The 25,023-nt window shown below is 41.9% G+C and overlaps 1 protein-coding gene across 1 annotated transcript in view; it reads left to right on the forward strand.

Moving 5' to 3' along the window:
• GLRA3 (glycine receptor alpha 3) overlaps nt 1–25,023 on the forward strand; it is a 176,324-nt gene that overhangs the window by 22,521 nt on the left and 128,780 nt on the right. Inside the window, exons 2-3 of the mRNA XM_083170822.1 lie at nt 8,163–8,290; nt 17,593–17,660. Coding sequence (XP_083026948.1) covers nt 8,163–8,290; nt 17,593–17,660 — 196 coding nt within the window. The remainder of the gene's footprint in view (nt 1–8,162; nt 8,291–17,592; nt 17,661–25,023) is intronic.

Genomic DNA, 25,023 nt, shown 5'->3' on the forward strand with positions numbered 1-25,023 from the left:
CTCCACTGAGGTCAACCCCCGCCCCTATAAACGTCACTGTGCACGGTGACGCGATCACAGTGCACATCCCTGACATCGCGCACGCCCTCCTGCTTGCACTCTGGCCCTTCTGCCCGCATCACTCCCGTGATTCCCACCTGAATTTCAGAGCCAGCACGCCGGCCACCGCGTCGGGAACTCCACCTCAGTCACAGGCAGCCAGGCACTACGCCAAGCCAAGTCATGTTGGGAGGTATGATAAAATATTAAAGTAAAATAAATGGCTCTTTACTGTGGTGCTGTGGCCATGAGCTGCTGCATCAGTCACTGATACCACCAAAATGGCGGGTTGCACCTGGGTTTTTGGTATTTGTCCCCTTTACACTGGCGTCCCACCTGGTGGAGGAGGGTGACATCATCTCCAAGCGCAGGGACATTCGCCTGCCGGGACCCCGCAACGTCATTGATGCCCAGTAGGCAGTGATGTGTCCAATTGTGCACCCACTAATAAAATGGGCTGCGCACGCCTATGAGCACACAGCATCGCATCGTATGCCTTGTGCATACGATGTGCATGCGATGCAATGCTATGCTAGAAAAAGCTAGTACAAAAAGTATGTGCAGCACATACTTTTTGTACTGTGCGATGAGGTGCCGCGGGAGCGCGCACCCCATCGCATAGCATCGCACCGCCGGGATCGGTGCGTGTGCGGGCACCTAAAAAGTTCAGATGTGTACCGATTACCACTTAAGGACATCCCTCTGTTCATACTTTTACCTTTTTCTTTCAAAGCCTAGACAATCTATATTATCTCTTAATTAGTATAGGATTGAGGTGAGAGGTATAAGAATCATTTGGGGCGAAAAACAGATTGTGTACAATACCACATAGTACGGAACAAATTATATTAGTAACATTTATTAACATTATTATCCCTTTTGAGTGCCGATGTTGCTGTGAAAGATATGCAAAATATCCACTAAAAATGCCAGCCTCGCTCACAGCATCTGTTTTTTTAAGGGCACAGAATTTAACTAAGCTTCAATTAATTGATTTTAAATCATTTGCCGGCAATAACTACAGTGATTCATATTCCTTGACTACGGCCCTGGAATTTTTAACGATTATTTGCACATCTCTCATAGCAACATTGGCACTTAAAGAATTAACCCCATTTTGCATGTTAAAAATGTTAAGTAGTATCCTCTGATATACTAGCCAGTGGATGATAAAGCAAACAATTCTATGTACAACTGAAACTATCGTTCCTCTTTCTCTGGATCCATGACAACCGACCTTTGGATGGCAATCATTATTAATAATGCTAAAAACAGATTGGTTGCCACAGCTACAGTGTTGGATGTTTGAGGACTCATTTGGGTCTTGGTTTGAATTGTGGTCTCATATGTTAGAATCAGGCATATTTTCTGTTGTTTTTGTATTATGTTTGTGTCATTTCATATGTGTGCTATATAAATATCTGTGAACAATTGAAATGACCCTGCACTGGATAGAGCAGGTGGCAATGCTTTTAATATAACGAACATCACGATGACCCCCCTGTTTCTTTATTAGAGCAGGCCACTGCACCACAACCTGGGAATGGCAAGTGCGTAGTATCCTGTGTGTATGTATGAATATATGCATTATATATAATGTATCCTGTATGTTTCTATTGTATTTATATTTTATAGTAATAATATTATTTTCCATAATATAATAGCAGATTTTTTACATGGCCATAACAGACCAGAACTGTGCATTCCTCTAACTGAGCAGTATGTTGGCAGTCAAAATTCACTGTACCTAGAGTCAATATGTGCGGAACCCCCCCCCAAAATAATTGATCTCAGAGAACTGTGTTACACAGGAAAGAGAAATGAATGCTGCTGACAACATGCATTCAAATTATTACCATGAAAGTTACAAAATGTTAGCTAGAAATACAGCGTCAGAAGAGCCTTCTAAATATTTTAATTTTGAATAAATAAAAATAAATGTGATAGACATTTCAGCAGCTGGCAAAAGAGTGTGTCACTGGTGGATGTCTGTGTGAAGGGCTGACTGGTACACATTAAGTTCTAATACCTGTCAGATCTACAGTAGCTGACAACTGCTGCTGTCAGCTAAGTTTACAAAATATAGTGCTAGATATATACTATTGTCACAACACACAGAGACAGGACCCATCACTACTGTCTATAAAACACTATTGATTCCATTTTCTTGTAAAAATGTAACTAAGTGATAAATATTATTTACTAGAGGTCATTTTTCAATCAATTTTAATACATTTTAAAACCATAAAAATTGATGATTTTTTTTCAAGACTATAACACAGTTTACTTTATGGCTTCTCCCTCCAGGAGGGAAGTAACAGCCACGGCACACAACAGGGGCCCTTAATATATTTATACAGGTTGAGCATGTCTAATCTTAAACGTCTTTTTTCGAGTGGAAACATTCCTAGATTGGCTAATCTGTCTTCATAAAACCATATTCCCCATCCCTTTTAATAGTTTAGGTGCCCTATGCTGAACCTTTTCCAGTTCAAGCTTTTTTTTTTTTGTAGTGAGGGGCCCAGAACGTAAAACTCAAGATGAGGCCTAACAACTGCTTTAAAAAGTGGCCCAATAACAGTGCCATCCCTTGATTCTATACCCCTTAAATACAAACTAGTATCCTATTGGCCTTATTTTCTGCTGCTTGGCATTGATTACTGTTCCAAGTTTATAATTAATTGCACTCCTAGGTCCTTTTTTATTTCTGACGTTCCTAACTCTACCCCATTAAGATTATAGCTAGAGATTATTTTTCCCAAGATGCATAATTTTACATTTGTCAACACTGACTTGCATTTTTCATTTATCTGCCCACTCCCCCAGGTTGTTTAAATCCCTCTGTAGCATAGATACATCCTGTCCTGTTTTAATCACTCTGCACAATTAAGTATCATCCGCAAAGATGGAAACTTTGCTTGATATCCCATTATCAATGTCGTTAATAAATAAGTTAAATAAAAGTGATTCTAACACCTAACCCTGGGGTACCCCTCTTAGTACTGGAATCCAGTTTGAAAAGGCACCATTTATTGCCACTCTCTGTTCGTTGTCAAACAGCCAGTTTTTAAACCCATGTACAAATTCTTTATTTTGTTGATCAGCCTCTTGTGAGGCACTGTATCGAAGGCCTTTTGCAAAATCTAGGTATACCACATTAACTGCTTTGCCTTTGTCTAGTTTTTTACTAACTTCCACGTAGACGCTAATCAGGTTAGTTTGACATGAGCAATCCCTTACAAATCTGTGTTGACTATTGCTGATTATATTATTTTGCACTAAATAATCCTGGATACCATCACTTAGTAATCCCTCAAATATTTTTCCTACGATTGATGTTAGGCTCACTGGTCTGTAATATGCAGGTTTTCAGTTTGACCTTTTTTAAATATTGGTACCACTTCTTCTAATCTCCAGTCCCTAGGTACCAAACCTGATGAGAATGATTTATTGAAAAATGGAGTGGAAGGGGTTGGCTAACTGCTCAATTAGTTCTATCAGAACCCTTGGGTGAATCCCATCTAGTCCGGGCGATAACTAATTCTCCTGCATCCATCCAATTTGTGGTGCCTGTGGTTTCAAATGTCTGGTCTAGTAAAAACTGAAGAAAATACTGTGTTTAGTACCTCTGCCTTATCTTCATCTTCAGTAATACATCTACCACCAACATCAATTATGGTGCCTATGTTATCCTTTTTAATCTTTTACTATTGATATATTTATTTTAAAAAAAATCTTTTAATTTTCCCTTTTAGCTGTTTTGATAACATGCCTCCTCATCCCCACTGGCCATGTATAGTTTGAAAGCTAATTTTTTATTCTTCATTGCTTCCTTTACTTTCCTGTTTAGCCATAATGGTTTTGATCTGTTGAAATTCCCCTTATTTCCCTTCGGGATGAATTTATGGGTCGGTATATCTAAAAGTTTTTAAAAGTTTCCCACATTCCTCAGCATTTTTCCCTATGAATACAGCTTCTCATTCTATTTCTTTCAAAGCTTGCTTTCCTGAAGTTTAGTGTGAAGGTCCCTTACATTCTTGTTTTTGAAAGCTAATTTCTAGCAAATCCATATTATGATCATTGAGGTTTAATGACTTTGGTGATTGATACTAAATCTGCATTGTTTGTAAATAATATTAAGTCTAGTAAGGCCCCTCCTCGAATAGTCTCCTCTACGGTTCATGTAATAAGCTGGCCTTTAAGAATGCTCAGAAATCCTCTGCTTCTGGTTGTTGTGCTTGTCACATTTGTCCAGTCAATGTCTGGATAGTTAAAGTCCCCCAGATTTATTACCTGTCCTCTTCCTGCTGATTTACTGATTTGTTCAAGGAGCATTGCCTCATCTGATTCTTTAATATCTGGTGGTTTATATCATACCCATATAATCAATTTGCTGGAACTATTTCTCCCTCCAATTATCTCTGCCCACAAGGCCTCAAGATTGTCCCCATTATTCCCAAGAGCCATATCTTTTAAGATTGGTTTTAGATTTGATCTAACATAAAGGAACACTTTACCTCCCCTTCTATTCTCCCTAATTTTTTGGAAAAGTGTGTATCCCTCAATGGGCGGTATTCAATGAGCCTGATTCGCCATGTTTTTATGGCGAATTTGTGCTGTTTGGCGAATTTCTGACTAAAACAGTGAATCAGCCTATTCAATGACCACATGGCGAATACATTTCAAGGTTTTTTTCACCATGATTCACCGAGTAGCAATCGCTATCTTTTTATGGTGAAGTGGAATGTGAACTTTTAAAATAAAGTGTTTTGTTTTTTACATTTGGTGTAAAAAAATCAGGAATTTTATTCTGAGGAGGGGCATGCTATTTTTATTCATGTGCTGTAAGCACATGAATATATATTTAATAAAAATTTTTTTTTTTTTTTTTACACAGCAGCCAGCAGGGGGCGCCGGAGCTGAGCCGCTCATTACATATTCATATATTCACTGCACCCGATCGTTACGATCGGGTGTAGTGAATATACGCTCCCCTGCTGGCACCCCCGGGGGGCAGCCTGTGCTGCCTGGCACCCGGGGAGCCCACCTACCCCCCACAAAGTTCTGGGGCAGGCAGAGAGACTACCATCTCTCTGCCTGGCACTGTCCTCAGGCTCCCTGCGGCAATCGCCGCAGGAGCTCATATTCGCCAGTCAGGGGCAGCGAGCCCCTGACACGTTGAATACCGGAGCCCGCCGGCTCCGGAACGTGGCGAATATGCAGCGCATCCTAAAAAGGATTCGCTGCACCTCGCAGGTATTCTCATTGAATACCGCCCATTGTTTAGAGGCCAGTGATGTGTTTCACCATGTCTCCATTATGCCTATTATATTATAATGTACAAGAGTGGCCAGCAGTTCCCCATTATGCCTGAGAGTTATATGCATATATATATCATGAATATTCCGCTTGTTATTGTACTTTCAGTTTGCAGTAAAAATAGCAGCTTTAAATAGGACAGACGGAGCCACCTACATTGGGTGAGATATCTGTACTGTGAAGCAAGCAATGTTGACAGTGAAAGTCTCAGTGCTTCAGTGCTGCTTTGTGTCACAGGGGAAGACATACAGCTTTCTGACACTTGCAAAGCCTACTGACAAATCTTTTAAAGTTATTGCCAGTGGAGGCTCCAGAGGGCTCCAGAGATGGGTCTGCAGAGCACAGTTTTAAACTCAAATAGTGGAGCTTCACCTACTGCCATTCCAAACTGACTCACTGGCACTTGGTGGGGCTCTTGAACTGTGATACAGCACCACCCCTGGACCCGCCACTAGATATTGCTGATATTGGGCATAAGTTACTAAGAGTTGAAGTTATGCGATTATTCTGGCAGTAGCATGTGGTGTGTGGCCCAGCACATGGCAAGGCCTCCCCGCATGCCGAGTCTACTACTGCAAACTTTTGTAATACCATTGATATTATAAATGTGCTTTGCTATATAGTAAAGTGCTTGCTCCAGTCGTCTGGCTGCCATCTTTAGGATCTTAGTGGCTGCTTGTGATGTCACCAGCCACCACCCGCAAATGGTCCCCCCCCCCCCCCCCCCCATCCTTGTTGCTGCATTATCTGCTTCCCCAATAGGCATATCATTTTATATTGTGACTATAAGGGCTGTGTGATGTAAAGGAATCTTTTTTTTTATCTGCTAAGTCCAGGAGAACCATGCAATTGGAGGATAGAAGATGTGTGTCTTACCTGCTTGATTCATTTCAGTGCAGTTCTGGAGTAGCTGAAAACATGTGATTAATCAACCAGAACAGCTATGCAGAGTGCTGGGCGGGTGCCGGCGCCTTGCGCCCACACAGACCCCGCTGCCGCTCGCTCCTCCGAGCAGCAGCGGGGGCTGCCTTATACTGGTAACGCCAGTGAGACAGAGAGAGAGTTGTCACTAAGTAATGCTTCTAAGGGGCCCAAATGTAATAAATATACGGTATACTCGGGAAGAGTTATGGAGCAAATGTATTTGTGGGGAAAACAGTTAATAAATAAAATCAATAACCTTGTGTTTACAATATTTTAAAAAATGAGCACCTAATATTGAAAACTTAACAGTATCAAATCTGTTTATCGTTTTTATTGTAATTATAATTTCTTAGTGATGGAGCATGCAATTTTATATTTTGTTCCAGTTTTACATATATTGGTACTACTGTATAAATAATTATTTATTGAGTTAGTTATTGCAAAAAATACAGATAAGAAAGTATAGTCTTTTTGTTGGGGCATTCTTCTATTGTTAACACTTAACTTTTTAATTCAATAATTGCACTCACAGACCCACAGACTTGTAACATATAATATGATGACTGACAATGAACATAAATAAACCACAGCAAGATAACATCAAGGGTTTTCCCCTCAGTTCAATTTCATATGGTACTGAGGAAAATAGATAAAACAAAAATGCTCTGTAGTTTTATCCCTTTGACCAATAAATATTAAAATATCATGGGAATCAGTCTGCCAAAAAGACTGTGGGCCAGATTCTGTAAGCTTCAAAAGTGATAAAATGGAGAGTGATAAACAGCCAGCCAATCAGATCCTGCCTGACATTTTTCAAACACAGTCTGTGACATGTCAGGTAGGAGCTGATTGGGATTGAAGGGTTAATGAGATTATCACACTGCAATTATAGCAGTGACTATAGAGTGTTTCTGATGTTAGTGTTATATCACATCAATGAGAGAACACTAGGGAGAAAGATTTACAGTGGTAAACTATGTATTAATAAAGATACAGCCACAATCCTTCAGATAATAGAATATACAATTCCTTTTTGTTGCAAATAATAGGGTGAAGGAAGAGTCAAACCAACACGGAGTAACATCTGCAGTTATCCCTCATACAATGTATCAGAGGGTTATTGAGAGTGTCAGCAAAAAGTATGGAAATGAGAACAGAGTGTTTCTTCTGTTGATGTTATATTACATCAATGAGAGAACACTAAAGGTCCATACACACTGGGCGATTTTGAGCCAGTGTTCTCTGTGGCTGAGAATATGGCTCTCCATTAGTACAGTATTTCAATTCCGTAAAAGAGAGTTTCTTACCATCTTCATGTCTTAATTTACTAGTTTGTTTGTAAGCAATGTTTGGAGTCTTATGAAATAAATTATAATAACAATGCTATTGTCTAATTTAATTGTTTAATTTGTTTCTATTTGATAAAAAATGTCTATATTAATAACAATCTTCTTTATATACTCAGAAACCACTCCTTAGTCCATATGGATTTATGCTGAAGGCTTCTCCTCTTTGGTTGTAGATGAGGGATCCTTTGCTAATAATTACAGTGTATATGCGGGGGTACCGGATGACTATCCAACAGGGGGTTACCGATTGATAGGGGCTATTCTCCCTTCTTTGCACTCGCCCCCCTGTTGGACCGCCATACCATACCCGTATGTGGCCATGTTAAGGAATCTGTTCCCTTTGCAATAAATCTTGCTGTGTCTTTAGAAATTATGTTAGTAAAATGACTACTTACTGTCCACTTAAATTCTTATCCATAGACGATTGGATTGCAGATGTGAATTCCAAATTCATAATGATTTCATTTTTGAAGTCTTCAGATATAAGGCTTATTTACTGAACAACTTTATCTTGCCCTTGTGTTTCTCTAGTTTGGTTGCCACCAAAGAAACAGACAGTGCCCGATCTCGTGGTCCACCAATGTCACCATCGGATTTTCTGGACAAACTTATGGGAAGAACATCTGGCTATGATGCAAGAATAAGACCTAACTTCAAAGGTAACGTGGTCTCTCTTTTCTTCATATAGTCTACTTATCTGTCACTTTGCTTTGCTGAAAGGTAAAACATTTAAAATGTGCTTACATCATGTGACGAGTTTTATCTGCATGACATGATTCTGTAGCAGAGATACTTCACCCAGATACAAATCTAGATATTGGCTTGTGAATGTACACCATTCTGATTGATAACTGTGTTCAGGGGTGGATTTATGGGTCAGACCGCCCCTAGGCACAACATTTTTGCCCCCCCTCCCCCTCCCCTTATTAGGAATGTATTGGCAATAGGTTAGTGTGCTACGTGGCATCCCACTGTGCACCAGCTGACCGTTTTCTGTGTGTGCACCTTCCATTGGTGGTGTCCCCGGCCGGCTCCTGGTGACTGCACGCACACACAGCAAGCTGCGTGTCCGTTACACCATGCTCGGTTCGCAGCAATGCCTCAGTGACTCGCTCTGTCAGTGCTGCCTCCAGGCGGTTGGACAGTGACATGGACAAACAGCTGTGGCCTGCCAGACTACAAGTGTGGGCCTGGTAACCATAATTTATCTGCCCATAATAGGCGCCGCCCCTAGTCCCGTGCCTCACGGGCCTAGTGGCTAATCTGGCCCTGACTGTGTTTGTACATTGTCTGGGCCCTCCATTGATAAGAGACAGCAAATTGAGTCTCTAATCATAATGCAAAATGCTGGAACACTTTCTCATTTGGGGGTCAGATATATCAAGCTTCACAAAGTGATAAAGTGGAGAGTGATAAACAACCAGCCAATCAGCTTTTACCTGTTATTTTTCAAACCCAGCCTGCATCATGACAGGTAGGAGCTGATTGGCTGGCTTTTTATGCATCAGCACTGTAGAAATTACTGAAAAAATTGCCCGGTGGCCTTTTTCCTGGTGTTTTTTGCATGCGCAATAGTGAAATCGCCGGGAGGTCTGCCCTCCAGTGCTCAGACACTACAGTGCAGAGAGAGAAGTGACTTATTCTGCAGCTGCCTCTCTCCCCATTGCAGCACACATCAGCATGTGTGCTGGGCTGGGGAGAGAACCTGCTGCTGCAGCAGTCACTCCTCTCTCTCTCCCCCTCTCTTTCCCAGCTGCCTACAATGGTGAAGAGGGGGCAGTGGAACTCATCCAACAGGCTTAGGCCTCCAGTAGTAGGGGGCTGCACAATGGGCTTTTCTTTTAAAATGCCACTGGAAATGGCCCAAATGTAATAATCTTTCATTTCCAGGCACAAGCTTTGTAATATAGGTGCTATTTTTAAAGAGACAATTAATTTTAAGGTAAAACCAACAAGGTTTTGCCACTGTATATCTAGTGACTGTAATATGTAGCTGCAGACTATTACATATGAGCCCTAATTTGCATGAGAAACTCATTATAGTCACAGGGCAGGCCCTCCAAAATGAACAGTTACAAATTTAGAAGTAGTTAAAAAATAAAAATGTTTAAAAAAAGGAATACAGTGTATTTGTTTACATGGTAATCTCTCCATATTAAAAACAACAACATTTTAGCCACTGTATGACATTGACACATTCTCTATGATTGATACTAAATTAAACATGTATGATTGTAATACAGAATGTAGATACTGTAAACCCATCTGATACCAGCATCCTTATATTTAGCCATCCCTTTGATTCTAAAAATCTGAAATAAAATGTCCATAGTTTATAATCACTGCCCTAGAAGCATATTTCTCAAAACAAAACTAAAAAAAAGACTCAAATATACTACGGTTGCATCCTCTGAATACATATATTGGATCATAGAGTTAAATAAGACATCTATTTGTGTTGCTTGGGAAACGAAGTATAATTTACCTGTGGCCACAGGATAAAAGTCAGCTGACAAAATAATGTTGCCATTGTTGCTGCTGCTAATATCCTCTGTAATCTCTGAACATCACATTATTGCAGCACTCGCTTCTATTATTGCTTTGCCCTCATGCATATTAAATAGTTCAGCAATGGAATCCACTTTCCTCAATTGCTTGAAATAGGGCAAGCAGCAGATTAAGCTTTTATGACATTCCTCATTATAATGCTTTGTAAATTATGGGTACTAGGCAATTGTGCCATTTTCATACAGGAAAACAGTTCATTGGTGCTAGAATAAAAATCTGTTCCAAAATGACCAATATAAACTGTAATGTATATTAAAAAAATTAAATCTATAAGGATTATTTGAACTAAGAGCAATCCTCTACCTCTAATGCTCCTTTCAGACCGCTCATATTACCGGGTATTTTGCCATTTTTTTACTGTTTCAAAACGGTAATATGTGCAGTCTGAAAGGTCCAGGGTGAATTTACTGTTTTAAAATAACTGGAATTTTAAAACGGTCATAAAGCAGGGTCCTACCCTTTTCAGACCCTTGTTTTTTGCAGTCTCGACGGGTTTGAAACAGTATTTAGGACACAGCCAATGGTGGTTCCGCTCTGTGCATATGTAATGAGTGGTGCAGTGAATATTTAATGAGCTCATTAAATATGCAGTGTGGTCATTGGATATGCACGGTGGTTGGGGGTCCCCCACCCAGGAAGCGGCCAGGATGCTGGCCGCTGCTCCTGTCACTAGACAGGAGGCCAGGCAGAACGGCATGGCCCGGGGGAGAGAGGGAGGGAGGGGCACGGCAATCACCTTGTGTCCGGGAGCCGGGAATTAACTCACGCCACTGGCTGCGCTGCTCAGGTAGGAAGGAGGGGGGAGGGGGGGAAAGGAGAAGGATGCCTTCTGCTTTCACACCAGAAAAACTGTTTAGACCTGGTGTAAGACCAGGCTTATGTGCGGTCTGAAAGGGACATTAAGCCTGCTTTGACCGGTTTTAAGACCCGTTTTCAAACTGGGTCTAAGCAGGTTTTTGCGATGTGAAAGCAGCATAAGGAAAGGCAGTAGCACTGCCCATTCTCCTGAGAAATGGATTTGCTGCAGCCGGTTGTGGGGTTTGGTCTCTTCTCCTGGGAAAGGTGCCCAGAACTATTACATCAAAAACTCAGGATCCATCTTTGAACAGTAGGGTTATGAGTATGTTTACCCGACCCATGCCAGGATGATGACGGGGAGAGAACGCCTACATCCTCACCAACAGTCATTCATTGAGAGACATTTAAATTATTGTTGAATATATGTACTGTATTATCCTAATGATATTATTTTTCAAGTCACCACCCCAAAACTCATTATCTATTTATTAGCAGTTTCTTATATAGCGCATACATATTCCGCAGCGCTTTACAGAGAATATTTGAACATTCACATCAGTCCCTGCCCCAGAGGAGCTTACAATATATATTCCCTACCACATATACACGCACACAGACATACTAGGGTTATTTTGTTGGGAGCCAATTTGCCTACCAGTATATTTTTGGAGTGTGGGAGGAAACCGGAGTACCCGGAGGAAACCCACGCAAGCACGGGGAGAATATACAAACTCCGCACAGTTAGAGCCATGGCGGGAATCGAACCCATGACCTCAGTGCTGTGAGGTAGTAATGCTAACCATTACACCATCCGTACTGCCCGAACTCATAAGCTTGTCTTTTTATCTCTGCTTATACAAAGAGAATAACTAAACCATGATTAAAAAGCCAGAGTCTACTGTATACTATATATATGTATATACTGTATATGTCTGTCTATCTATCTATCTATCTATCTATCTATCTATATATATATATATATATATATATATATATATATATATATATAGTGACCTTAATGGCATACATGAGGATTATAGAAACAAACAACAGTATTTGTCCAAGTAGCGCTCCTTGCGCACGGTGTCACAGTCCAGTCCCTGGCGCTTTAACAGTTGTCCCTGCTTACTGGCACCTATCCAGCATCAGTGCCATGTGCACCATACTGAACAAGGTTTAAATCCCTTACCTTTCTCCTGCCATCAGCCCAGTTCCCAAAGGACTGCTCGATCTATGGCCAAATTGCACTATTGTAAATCATGGGAAGGAGGCTGCTTGACTTAACATGCAAATAAGGAAACAACACCATATGCTATGAACACATAAATACATAAGTACAGTCAATGTGAGAGTGGGCACATGGCGGTGCATGTGATTCCTAGCTCACAGCGGTGCTATAAAAAAGAAATATATCATCCCATATGTAATAAGCAGCCTCTTGGTTGATAATTGAATAATTGACATATCACATAAAGTGTATCAGTATACTGGACTCATTGTAATGTGTCGGCTGTCCCTTTCGACTGACCACGCTTGTAGTAGCATGAATAATATCAATCTAAGTGCTTCCAGGCACTCAACAAGATTCATAATCATTATCCAGGCTGTTTGACTGGTAATTAACCATAATTGTTGTTAATACAACAAAGTGGCATGCCAAAGCTCAGTGTAATGGGGATAAACACATAGCAGACTGTACATGTGGAAGTGTACCATAGGCTTAAAGAATCAGAAATGTATGGCAAAGTATCTACCGGGACCAATGTTTACATTTGTGCTATAGCAGGTACTTCTTATATGACACACTTAAGCAAACAAGGGCACACAGCGAAGCATTTGTTAGCGGACAGCTTGCCTGGAGACAAGAGACCCCAGAAATAATGAAAAAACATCATTGTGAAAAAGGGTTAAAAGGTTCAATCAAGTCAAATCAGAGAAAGCATCTTCTTTCATAGTCCTCATTTAAACCTGAGGGTGCCAAAGTATTTAGTCAGTAGATCCATTGCAGCTCTCTTTGCAAGAGTAGCTTCTCTCTGTCACCACCTCATTTAAGTGGTGGAATGTGATCTATAATAGCACAGCATAATTGGGTCACAGTACGGGATTTCTCTATGAAATGTCTTGCCACAAGAAGGTTCTTTAGCTCAATCTGCATGCTCAAGCTGGAGTAGCTTATTTGATTGACGAGCGATGCTGGCTAAGTATTTCCTTCAGCATTCTGGAGGTCTTGCTAAAGGTAATTACACGGGCATTGGAGCACATATATCACAAATTTACTGTTGCAGTATGTTCCCATGTTACGGTTAATCCAGTTCGATACCACCGGTTTCCTTTGAGAGGAATCCGTTATCACCAGTAAATCTTTCAGATCTTGGGGGATGGTACAGTTCAGGCGACAAAACAGGATCAGTAGAAATCAGGTGTCAGTGATCCTTTACCTTTTCCTGGATGTGCTTTGATGCCACATGTATGTGCTGCAAAGTTTCAACCTACTTCGCTTTGGCTCCATGGTCTTGTCTCTGGTTAGAAGTTGCTTATTGTTATTATCCTGTATGCTCACTTTAGAGAGTGTTGTCTTAATCTCTGATTTGTCGTAAACCCTGTCCAGAAGCTTGAGTTTCCTTTTTTCTATGGCCCCAGGAACATCATCTGGATCTGAGGTGGTAAGTAATACTTGCAGCATCTGCAAGTATGGTAGACCTCTTTTAAGAGTTTCCGGGTGGTAGCTACAGTATCTATGTGTAATAGTGCATTCTTGTCCAAATCTTTAGTGAAGATTTTGGTGGTAATCTTTGTGTTGTTGAGGGTCAAGGTAATGTCTAGGAAATTGATACCGCTTCTACTGAAGCTGATGGTGAATCTGATTGTTCCGGAAATTGAGTTCAGGTGATCTACAAAGGAAAGGAGTCTGTCTTCTCCCCCTGTCCACAGAAAAAAAAGACATTTGATATATCGGACATAAAGTCTTATATCATTTTTGAATGTTTCATTGCCTGTTATGTGCTTTAGTCCATAATTTGCCATAAATATATTGGCATAAGATGGGACCAATTTGGACCCTATCGCTGTCCCCGGTTTTTGTAAATAGAATCTCTTTTCAAAAAGGAAATAGCTCCTAGTGAGTATCATCTCCATTAGCAACAGTAGGTACTCCATAGGGCAGGGGTGGGGAACCTTTTTTGTGCCAAGGGCCGTTTGTATCCTTCGGGGGCCATATGTAAAAATGTCTCTAACAAGTTGTCCTGCTGCAGCCATCCCACACTCCGGCGGCTGCCACTGAATAGGACCGACAGTCTCTGACTGCTGTTGATTAAGAGGAATCTCATGAGAACTACCAACCTCTCGCGAGAATTCTCCTGTACTTGACTCCCGGCAAAGCCGCCAGGCATGCCACTCAGACCAGCTACAGGGGCCACATATGGCCCCCGGGCCTGAGGTTCCGCGCCCCTGCCATAGGGGACCCAGTGTTTTTTTTGCAGACAGATAGCATCACACATCAGGCCTGAAACCCTTGATCATGTGGTACAGTATGTTGGTGTACAGACTCAATACATCCATGGTCACCATCAGTGTTGTAGGTGTAATGTCCCCTACTGGGCCAATATTTCTCTAAAAGTCTGATGAATCGGAAAAAGATCTTTCACCACAGGTTGTAGATGGCAGTCGACCAGTTGTGATAAGGGCTGACACAAAGAGCCCCTGGCTTAGATGATGGGTCCACCTCAGGGGTGGGCAACAGGAGGTCCATGGGCCGCATGCCTTCTGCGAAAGGCTCATGACTGGTCCGTCACTCAAACCTGTAGCACAATAACAAGCGGCTCCACTAGCTGAGCTGCTTGTCATTGCGGTGCAGCGCAAGGCCCAGGCCCCCCAGATTGCAGCCTATACCCCAGTCTAGACGATGTCCGACTGCGCCCGTTACAGCATTTCTGGGAGTGGTGGGGGGTAAACATTCATGCGGCAGCCACCTCCCCATTATTGGTTGCTGTGGCCTCTGCGTGACTGTGTAATGCATCGGCAGCGACTGAGGACTGCTACTCACCAGGCACCATGAAGTCCTGTTTACACTCCACAATCCTCCTGTCCTGTCTCTGGCTTCATGACCCTTGCGTGTGTGTGTATGTGTGTGTGTGTGTGTGTGTGTGTGTGTGTATAATGTATAGATGTGTGTGTGTGATACTGTGTATATATATATATATATATATATATATATACACACACACACACATATATATGTATACAAGTTATTCTGTGTGGCACTCAAATATTTACTTAAAGTGTTAAACGTCCCCCAAGCCAAAGTAATTGCCCAACCCTGGTCTACCTGGTGGCTCTGTGAGTAGCATGCACTTTCGGGAGTGTGTCCAAATAGGAATCTTAGAATGCACTTGGGTTAGAAACTCTGCCGTTTCATTGTTGATGTAGTTATTGTTGTTCCCTAGTGTTAAAATCTGATCAATAATTTTTTTGAACTTCCAGGTGGGATCAAAGTCCATTTTTTCATAGCAAATATCATTGGAGAATTGTAGTAATGCTTCAGAGATTTAATAATTGTGGTCAAGCAGACAATCCCTCCTATCTTCCGATAGAGTCCTGATATCATCCTTCTCTTCCCTGCTGATATTATGATGGGAGATCCTCTGGTTCATGATGAACTGGTTGGTGTCCCTTTTTAGGACCCTCATGAATGCGTTGATTACTGTGCTAGGAATTACATCATAGGACACAGCCAAACAGTATAAAGGGGTGAGTGATTCACCGCCATGTGCCCGCTCTCATACTTATGTATTTATGTGTTCATAACATATGGTGTTGTTTCCTTATTTATATGTTCTAATTGTTTAAATAAATATTTTTATTTGAAAGAAACCGTCATTCATATGTTTTTCTTTTTCTCCTTGATGAATATTAAAAGATGGACAATCCTAAAACCAGCCGCAATTGGCAGCACACCTTATTATCACTTTTTAATCCTTTGTTTTCTTAATTGCATGTTAAGTCAAGCAGCCTCCTTCCCATGATTTACAATAGTGAAATTTGGCCATAAATTGAGCAGTCCTTTATTTGCTTAGGACCACACTTAGCATGGGCGGTGTCCCAGCAGGACACACAAGACCTGACACATGTCCTTTTCTTTACGTCCAGCGTTTCACGCTCACTGCTTTCCCCCACAGCCACAGGCAGAAAACCCGGACTGCTGATGAGTCTGGTCGCACAGTACACAGGCAGTTCACGGAGCCCCTGGCATCCCTGGTCTCCCCGGTGATGCCCAGGGATTCCCATTGACGCACAGCCAGGCCTCCGCTCCTACTGTCAGTCAGCCAGAAGAAGGCTGCAGACAGATGTTACAGAGCTAATTTGAATACAGTTGGGCAATTTCAGAGCATATATTGTGAGCCTACTGCACTGTGTCTTTACCCCTGATGAAAATTGGCTGTGACTAGTTGAAACAGCTGTCGGGTACAGCTACTGCTACCTGATTTCACTGCACCTTTATGGAATGAAAACCTTTTTTTCCTTCAGAGATGAGTGTCGGTCTGGATTCGTCACAATGGCCCTTTTTCTAGTTGAATCGGTCAGATGCGTATTTCGGACAGCCATCGAGTGTTCTTAGCCCCGCCTACCGTACGGATCTCACAGATCGTCCGAATTCGGTAAGACGCCGAGCAAATGGACCACGAGTGGATGTTTCATGTGAACACCTCCCCCATCTGTGAGAACCTCCCCCATTCTCCGATGGTCGCCGACCATCGAATGGAGGACCGAGCGGTCAGGCAGCCCTGAGTGCAACAGACCACTCGGTCATCTTTCCATGTGAAAGCAGGGATATGGACGGGCAGCTGACATCCGGCTATGCCAGCTGTCCGCCCACCACACGTGCGTCATGGCCGGATTACCATACGTATGCACAGCGTTTTCATGGGAACACCCATGAAACGCGGGGTGTACGCATATGGTAATGAGCCCAAACAGCCCTTCTCGACCCTCTCCACCCCCTGCTTGGATGTGTCAGTACGATCCTTTTCTGCACAGAATTCACGCCGTGTTCGGATGTGAGCCGTTCGCACATGCGCAGAAACGACTCTGCACAGGCGCAAACACAATACATTGGCAGTATAGTACCCATCACAAGGTTTTTCTTTTGTGTCTAAAACAAGGTCCAGAATATGTCCCAATGTGTACTGCCTTCTCACGGATCCAACGACGAATCCAGAGTGTATGCTTGCAGAAAACAAAATGTAAGAAAGCGCACCAGTGAGCAAATAAATGTAAAACAATTTTACTATGCACTCGTACATAGGGGTTAGGGATAAACAACTTGCCAATAGCAGAATCATAGTGACACAGCACAAGCGTGAAGATGATGTCGGGACCGCCACTCAGTCAGCCGCGGTATGCGAACAACGTCCGGCACGCTGATAGCCATTCAGCCATTCACTGACTGAGCGGTGGTCCCGACATCATCTTCATGCTTGTGCTGTGTCGCTGTGATATATGAATATAGCCATTCCAAGCCATTCATATTTTAGTATGTTTCACCCATAATGATTTTATGTATATTTCTAACTAGTTTTCTTTTGTCTTTTCGTTGCAGGACCTCCAGTAAATGTGACTTGTAACATATTTGTAAACAGCTTTGGGTCAATTGCAGAAACCACCATGGTATGTATTAGAACATAAATAAATGCTTATTTACTTGAGTAAAAATTATGATACTTTAATTATACTGTACCTGATTCAGAGCTTCAATACAGGTTATTGACGGGGGGGTCATTCAAGGCCTGTACACATGGGGCAATATTAGCCAGGATTGCCAGCTAAATGGTTGCTGAGCGACCATATCACCCATGATATCACTAGGCGCGCTCCCACAACCAGCCCTGTACTGGTCGTTGGTCGCATGAGCTTGCTCTGTCAATTATGACTAGAACTTGCTGGTCGCTGATATAAACAGTACACTGTGCGATATGGTTTCTGAGTGATATTAAGCCAGAATCGCTCAGCGAACACATCGCACCATGTGTACACACCTTTACAAACACAAATATATGCTGTACATGCTAATGTTGTACTCTGTCCTTGGAGATGGAATGGCGGTATGCTTCACAGTGTGACAGGCAAATGTTGGTAGACATGAGTGGAACAGGGCATTGCCTATGTATTAATGCATCTGCTTTTAGACATGCATGCAAAAGTACTGTAGAGTATGTTGTATAAGATATTGCAGACAAAGGGAATATTTTGACGGCTTATGAGTGTGCTACAGATGTACAGAAAAGTGATGATTTTACTGCTAATGATGAACAAAGGTTAGAGATGCAGCAATTATTAGTGCTGTATGGCACAATAGGTAGTGCCCATCCTTCCATTAGGCAAACTTAGTGGTGCCTAGGATGCCAGTGTGTAGGGCCACCTAAAACATGACGCCCCTCATAAGTGTCTAGATTATCACTGAAGCACCTCTACACTGTGAGCCAGTCTCGGATACGGAGGTTCAGCAGCTGGCAGCTCTACCTGCTGCTTCTTCCCCATGTTTGGGTACAGTTGTGTCTGACTCCAATTTCTATTCTACTGCATTTATCCAGCATCAGTAACTTTGTACAGGAAGGATAAATAGTTTAAATTGACTTCACTTTATGCCTACTGTGTTTTCACAATGCATTCAGCACACACCCAGGGCCGCCGAGAGAGGGGGGAGCAGGTACTAATTACCTGGGCCCCGGCTTGCTGGAGGGGCCCTGGACCGACCCCCTCCCCCTCCGCCCGGCTGGGAGCAGCAGCACACACCTACTGCATGTGGTGTGCTGAGCTCAGCATGAGCGTCTCACTGAAATTACCAGGGCCCGGCATACCTCTCGGCTGCCCTGCACACAAGTTAAACTATAATCTCTGAGGCGCAGTAAGATACTGCATTTTAAAATAATTGAATACTATGATCCATTACATGCAGGGCCTGGACAGTGGGATAATAGATACAACTTCTATATGTGTTAGTATTTCACCCAAGGATGAAAAAGGTTGTGGGCGCATGTGGAATGGGGTGTTAAGTCAGCTGCTCACACACAAGGGAAGGTCAACTCCCAAAACAAATAGCGATATAGAAAAAGAAGATAAGGGTGGAGTGCTTAGAAAAAAGAGAATTTGATCAATTGGGTATTACATTAATAAACAGTAAAGTAAACAGTTGTTTATTGTAAAAAAAAAAAGTTTATTTCAATAAAATATATTATATATTGTCTATGCATTAATTATATCACCTTTTTAATTAACATATAATATATTTTATTGAATTAAACTTTTATTACAATAAACAACTGTTTACTTATTAATGTTATACCCGAATGGGTACTTGTTTAGTTTCACAGCAGCCGATATATCGGCCGATCCGATGTGATTTTTTACCTGTTCATAACCCCACTATCCACTATGCATGGAGTTGATTTTATATAGTGTGGAGAGCGCAGTTATCCGTGTCCGGGTTCGGTGGCTCGCTGCGCTCGCCACACTATATAAAATCAACTCCATGCGTAGTTGGATAGTAGGGGTATGAACAGGTAAAAAAATCGCATCAGATCGGCCGATATATCGGTCGATATCGCATCCAATATATTGGCCGCCGTGAATCTAAACAAGTACCCACAAATGATTAAATTCTCTTTTTTCTAAGCGCTCCACCCTTATCTTCTTTTTCTATTTCTCTATGTGTTACTATGATGTGTTGAGTGAGTGCACAGTATCTAATTTTTATGATCTAAAACCCCACATATGCTCTTACACTATTAATGCATGATTTCTACAACCCCTCCCAGGATCTCTGATGTACAGTATTACATAGTAACTGACTAGAATGGTCACATGGCCTACATACAGTATTTCATCTGATTCTGTGTACAGCCTGGAGAACAGGCAGATGCCGGAGTAAATAAACCTGAGGATAGGTTTAGGAAACAATCTTTTGGCATATTATACTTGCATTCCACATTTTGTTCTTAATGAATGGACTGGATTCGCATTAGTAGACTTGGTCAAATTAATTTGTTTGGTTTTCTGTGCCCCAAATCTAGCTGCTTATCTGATTGGATTAATGATTGTACTTACGTTGCTAGTACAAATAGATGCATGAGACACTGATAATTTATGCAGTTGTGGTGTGTCATATATATATTACTATATAACTTACAGCCATTATGCTGGAACAACCCATTGCTGCATCTACGTGAGCTAAGTGAGTTACATACATGGGTGTAACTATGGAGGGTGCAAGGGGTGCCATTGCTATGGGGCCCTGTGGCTTAGGGGCCTGGACCAAGGTTATAAAGTTGCATACCAATTTCCCAGATTTGCCTGCTAAGTAAATGGGTCCAATGCATTGCACACTGTGGCATAATCTGAATTGCTATTGTATTGTGAATGGGAGCTTTTAGACTGTAAGCTCTCACAAGCAGGGACCTCTTCCCTTATGTGTTTTTCCTTCTCTTACTTTAACCATCTTTGATGGCACCAAGTCCCGTTTTCTGCAACGGTAATACTTATTTCAGCATTATCTGCTGATGCAGCTATTACTGTATGTACCATTATGTACCATGTACTTGTCCTCTGTTGTCCTCAACTGTAAGTCATTGTTTTGCTTTTCAATTTATGTACTCTGTAATTGGACGCTACGGACCCATTGTGGTGTCATAAAAATAAAGGATGATGTTAATAATATGGAGGACACAAAGATGTCACATAATAAGAATTGGGGCACTTTAATGTGGGTCAGTATGTACAGGGGCACTGTAATATGAACTGGAGACAGTGTATTTCGTAATCTGAATTGGGGATACTATGTGGGCATAATGTGTGTTGACAGCACTACAATTTGATATAATGTAAACTAGATAACTATGATGGTTCATAAAATAAACTAGGGCACTACTTTGGGGTATAACATTAACTAGGGCACTACTTTGGGGTATAACATTAACTAGGGCACTACTTTGGGGTATAACATTAACTAGGGCACTACTTTGGGGTATAACATTAACTAGGGCACTACTTTGGGGTATAACATTAACTAGGGCACTAATATTGTGCAGAAAAAGAACAAAGGCATTATTACCAGGCATGCAATTAACAACTTCTGCGGAGAGGTGTATCTCAAGAAATGACCCCCATTTAATATGTTGCCATGGGGCCCGCAAAGTTCTGGTTACATCCTTGGTTACATACTGTATATGGATATGCTGCAGTAAAGTTCTAACCGGTGCAAAAACTGGTAAAAATAAAATCTCTAAAATAACAATGTGTATTTCATATAGCTTATCTTTATAGGTTGGGCAGGCTTTGAGTTGTCTACACGGTGATGGAGCTGCTTTATTATTACATAAAACAGAATCATACAGTATTTGCTTGTTATTGATAATACATAATTGAATATAGCATTTTTAATTTAGTAAAAATTCTCTTACATTTTTAACTATAAAGTGTACATTACTATATCCTGGCCAGGTGGGTTTAGAATTTAGGTAACACAATGCAAATCTTAGTAAAAAATCAAAGGAACAAAAGAAAATGAAATGTTTGGTCATTTCAATGTTGTGGGTACCAAATATTATTGTCAAATTACAGTAACTGCTGTTTTACTTTTCTTAATGGTTGTCTAGGAGAGGAAATGTTACATTTATAAATGCATAATAAAAGGTAGCATTACATACAGGGCCGGTGCTAGGGTGTCCGGCGCCCTCCTGCAAACCATACATTTTGCACCCTTTCACATTGCCATTGCAACAAGTTGCAGCCCGATTGTGGGAGCGTATGCAACATGCGATCATATGGAGATCTCTTCTGCATGTACATGTATGCATAGACCATCTCAGTGCTGTGTCCGCAAAATGTTGCAGGCGCAACATGCCTCAGCGCAAGTGTCCGTGAGGAAGAGGGGGCAGGTCACAGGAGGAGGACAGTGTGTGCGCGGTGCAGAGAGCTGCTCAGCCTCTCCATACTGCTGCCCGCTGTCAGACAGGCACTGCGGGCGGCATGCAGGCTGTGTGCACTCACTGTGCAAGGAACAGATCTTTATACTGCCGCCCGCCCGATCTCAGACAGGTGCTGCGGGCGGCGTGCAGGAGGCAGTGACAGTGAGGGCTGAGGCAGCTTTAGCAGAGCAGGGAGGGAGACAGCCCCTTTACAGCATGGCGCCTCCCTGCTTTGCAGGAGCTGCTGAGTGGGTAGCGCCGGCCCTGATTACATATACAGTGGCTGATTCCAAGCTGGGAGTAAAGCAAAGAAACCTTGTTTCATAGACAACACCACGCTGTACTACAGGTGGGGTAAATGTGCAGAATGAGATGTGAGAAGGGTGTGTCCTTAATCATATCTAAAGTGCAGTGTAAAAACAAAGCTGCCTACCAAAGCTGTCTAACCTTTCCTGTTAGTACCTAACACTAACCCCCTCCATCACACCCTGACCCTCCCTACCCTGTAGCCTAGCCCTAACCCCCCCCCCCCCCCCCCTCCTACTTCTTAGTGCCTAACACCCTACCCTCCTTCCCTGGAGCCTACCCCTAAGTGACTAAATCTAAACCTCTCCTACTGACTGAACCCTAACCCACCCGCATAGTAAGTGTCAGTGTCCACATCACCTCTGATTTTGGGATTCCGGCTCTGGTATTCTTTGTGCAAGTCAGGAATCTGGTGTTGGTAATCTGACTGCTGGTATCCCAAAGCCTGGGATCTTATCCTCATTTTCCTCTGAAAGGAGCAGAGTGGAAGTCTCTTAGGAGCTGATACATTAAGCAAATTGCACATGATCAGAAGAGGATTGTGCCATTTTAAATAGCACAGTGGTGGGCCACAGAGAATAGAGCGTGGCACTAATTTTACTATGCACTTCTCCACTTCTGATGAGATTAGCACAAAATACGTGTGATAATAACTGCTCAGTGTATTAATAGTTAAATTACTTTTACATAAAAGTTAATATTCTGTGATATTTACAATAATACAATGCAAACTAATCATTTTCAGTCCTTCAACTCTGCCATCTTTGTGCTATATGGGACATTTTATCTATATACGCCTTATATTTGTAAGTTTTATTAGAATGTGATATTATACTGGCATAGTGTATTTTCAAAGAGCTAATATTCCTTCACTTTGATAACTCTTGACTATGGAAACCCCAAATCCAATCTACAGTCACAGATAATAGCTACACAGTACTTAGGACAGATGGGGCATACACACGTGATCTCACTACATCGCTCCATGTGTAGGGGCCACAACGAAGCATGGCCCGGCGCGTCGCTAATGTCCAGCAATTGACATCCAATGTGTGTAGGCTCCTTGAGATGGAATACAGTTTTCTCAAAAAGAGACATACTGTAACTGTACTTTAGGATCTCAGCTTGGAAGTACACCATTCCATTGTTACGCCTTTTCACCGAGAGGAGCAATTATTTGTCAGATGTTGTGTGTGTCTGTTATTTTTGTAGTGTATTATATTAAAAGCTGTGTTTTAATTAACATTAATATACTTATACATATGTACATGAATATACTTACATAGAGTGCTTCGACTGTTTTGGGCTTTTGTCCTCTTTACTTTATTGTGAGTCATTTATCTGTCGTCAGGAGCATGGTATAAAAGTCTGTCCAATGTATGCTGGTGATGGCTAAACGGTGCAGTGCGTAGGCTTATGTCTTCACCCTCCTTATTAAAGAGTAGTGTGTTGCATGGTAACTGAAGATAAAAAAATACAGCAGGGCAGCAGCCATCATCAAGCAAACAATAAAAAACAACAACAGCAACAGCTGTTAGAATAAAAGTACCAGGATATAAGTAATTTTGCTAGCTAAATATTCCTAAAGGTTGATGCCTTTTCTAAATACAAGGGTTCCATTTTTTCAAAAAGGGAAGACAGAACGATCGAAAAGACTATTGTACTACACATTTGTAAATGCCACAAGATCCTTACAAGAAACACTTAGTCCTGTTTTGAATTAGCCCCGAAGAAACATTGGGTGTCCCTCCCATGATGAGGCTGCTAATGTCCTCCACAGTCCTGAGAAGCATGTGATGAGCTCTACCAATAAGAGCTCAAGCACATGACCCTCAGCCTCTGATCTCTATTGCAAAGTCTCATGGGACTTAGTCAAACCACAGTAATGGATTGCACAATTGTGCCATCAGTGTACCTAAACTCCCGATGATCAACATCATTAAGCATTGTCACATGGGCAGAGAGGTGAAACTTCAGCAATACCACACTCCTATGCACAAAACCTTTATCGGAAAATGAAAGAAAAAAAAACAAAAACATGCCAACCACAGGGTGCTCTAGAGGGGGCTGCAGAGGTACCAACCCCCTGAGCCCCCCATTAATCTGGCTCTAGACAAGGAGCTAATAGAGAAAATGTTGCACCCATTGAAATTCAACATTTGTATAAGTATAGTATTTGTACAAATGTATCCACATCCACTTACCCTCAAATCATGCTGACCTGGTGAAGAACAGATTTTGCAACAAAAATACCAACCCTACTACTTAGTACACTATCAGCTACTTAGTTTACTATGGGCCAAATGTACTAAGCTTCAAAAAGTTATAAAATGGAAAGTGTTAAGCAACAGGCCTAACTCCTAACTCTCATGTTGCAGGCTCGGGACCACCCCAGAGCAGGGGAACACCCACCCCCATGAAAACGCTGGGGTTTCCCCTATGAACACAGACACCCTGCGGCTGACTTCCCATGACATCAGAGCCCACCCCATCTTAGGCAGCCTGTGGAGGAAATAAAAGTCAGTTTAGACTGACTCTTATTTCCGGAGGTAGGAGAAATCACTGGCTGGTCAGCATGGCAACGAAGGCATTCGGGCAGTGGAGGGTGGTAGCCTTTCAGTGGGGTGACGTTAAGGTGCTTGCTAGGCAGTAATTGTACGCTGTCTAGCGAGCCAAGCTGAATCAGGCCCATACTATATATCTCAAACATACAATAATATATAATACAGTAGCTAAATATAAAACTGCTGTAACTGACAGCA

The sequence above is a fragment of the Crinia signifera genome, chromosome 1 (assembly GCF_055691185.1).
Source record: "Crinia signifera chromosome 1, ASM5569118v1, whole genome shotgun sequence".
Lineage (NCBI taxonomy): Eukaryota > Metazoa > Chordata > Amphibia > Anura > Myobatrachidae > Crinia > Crinia signifera.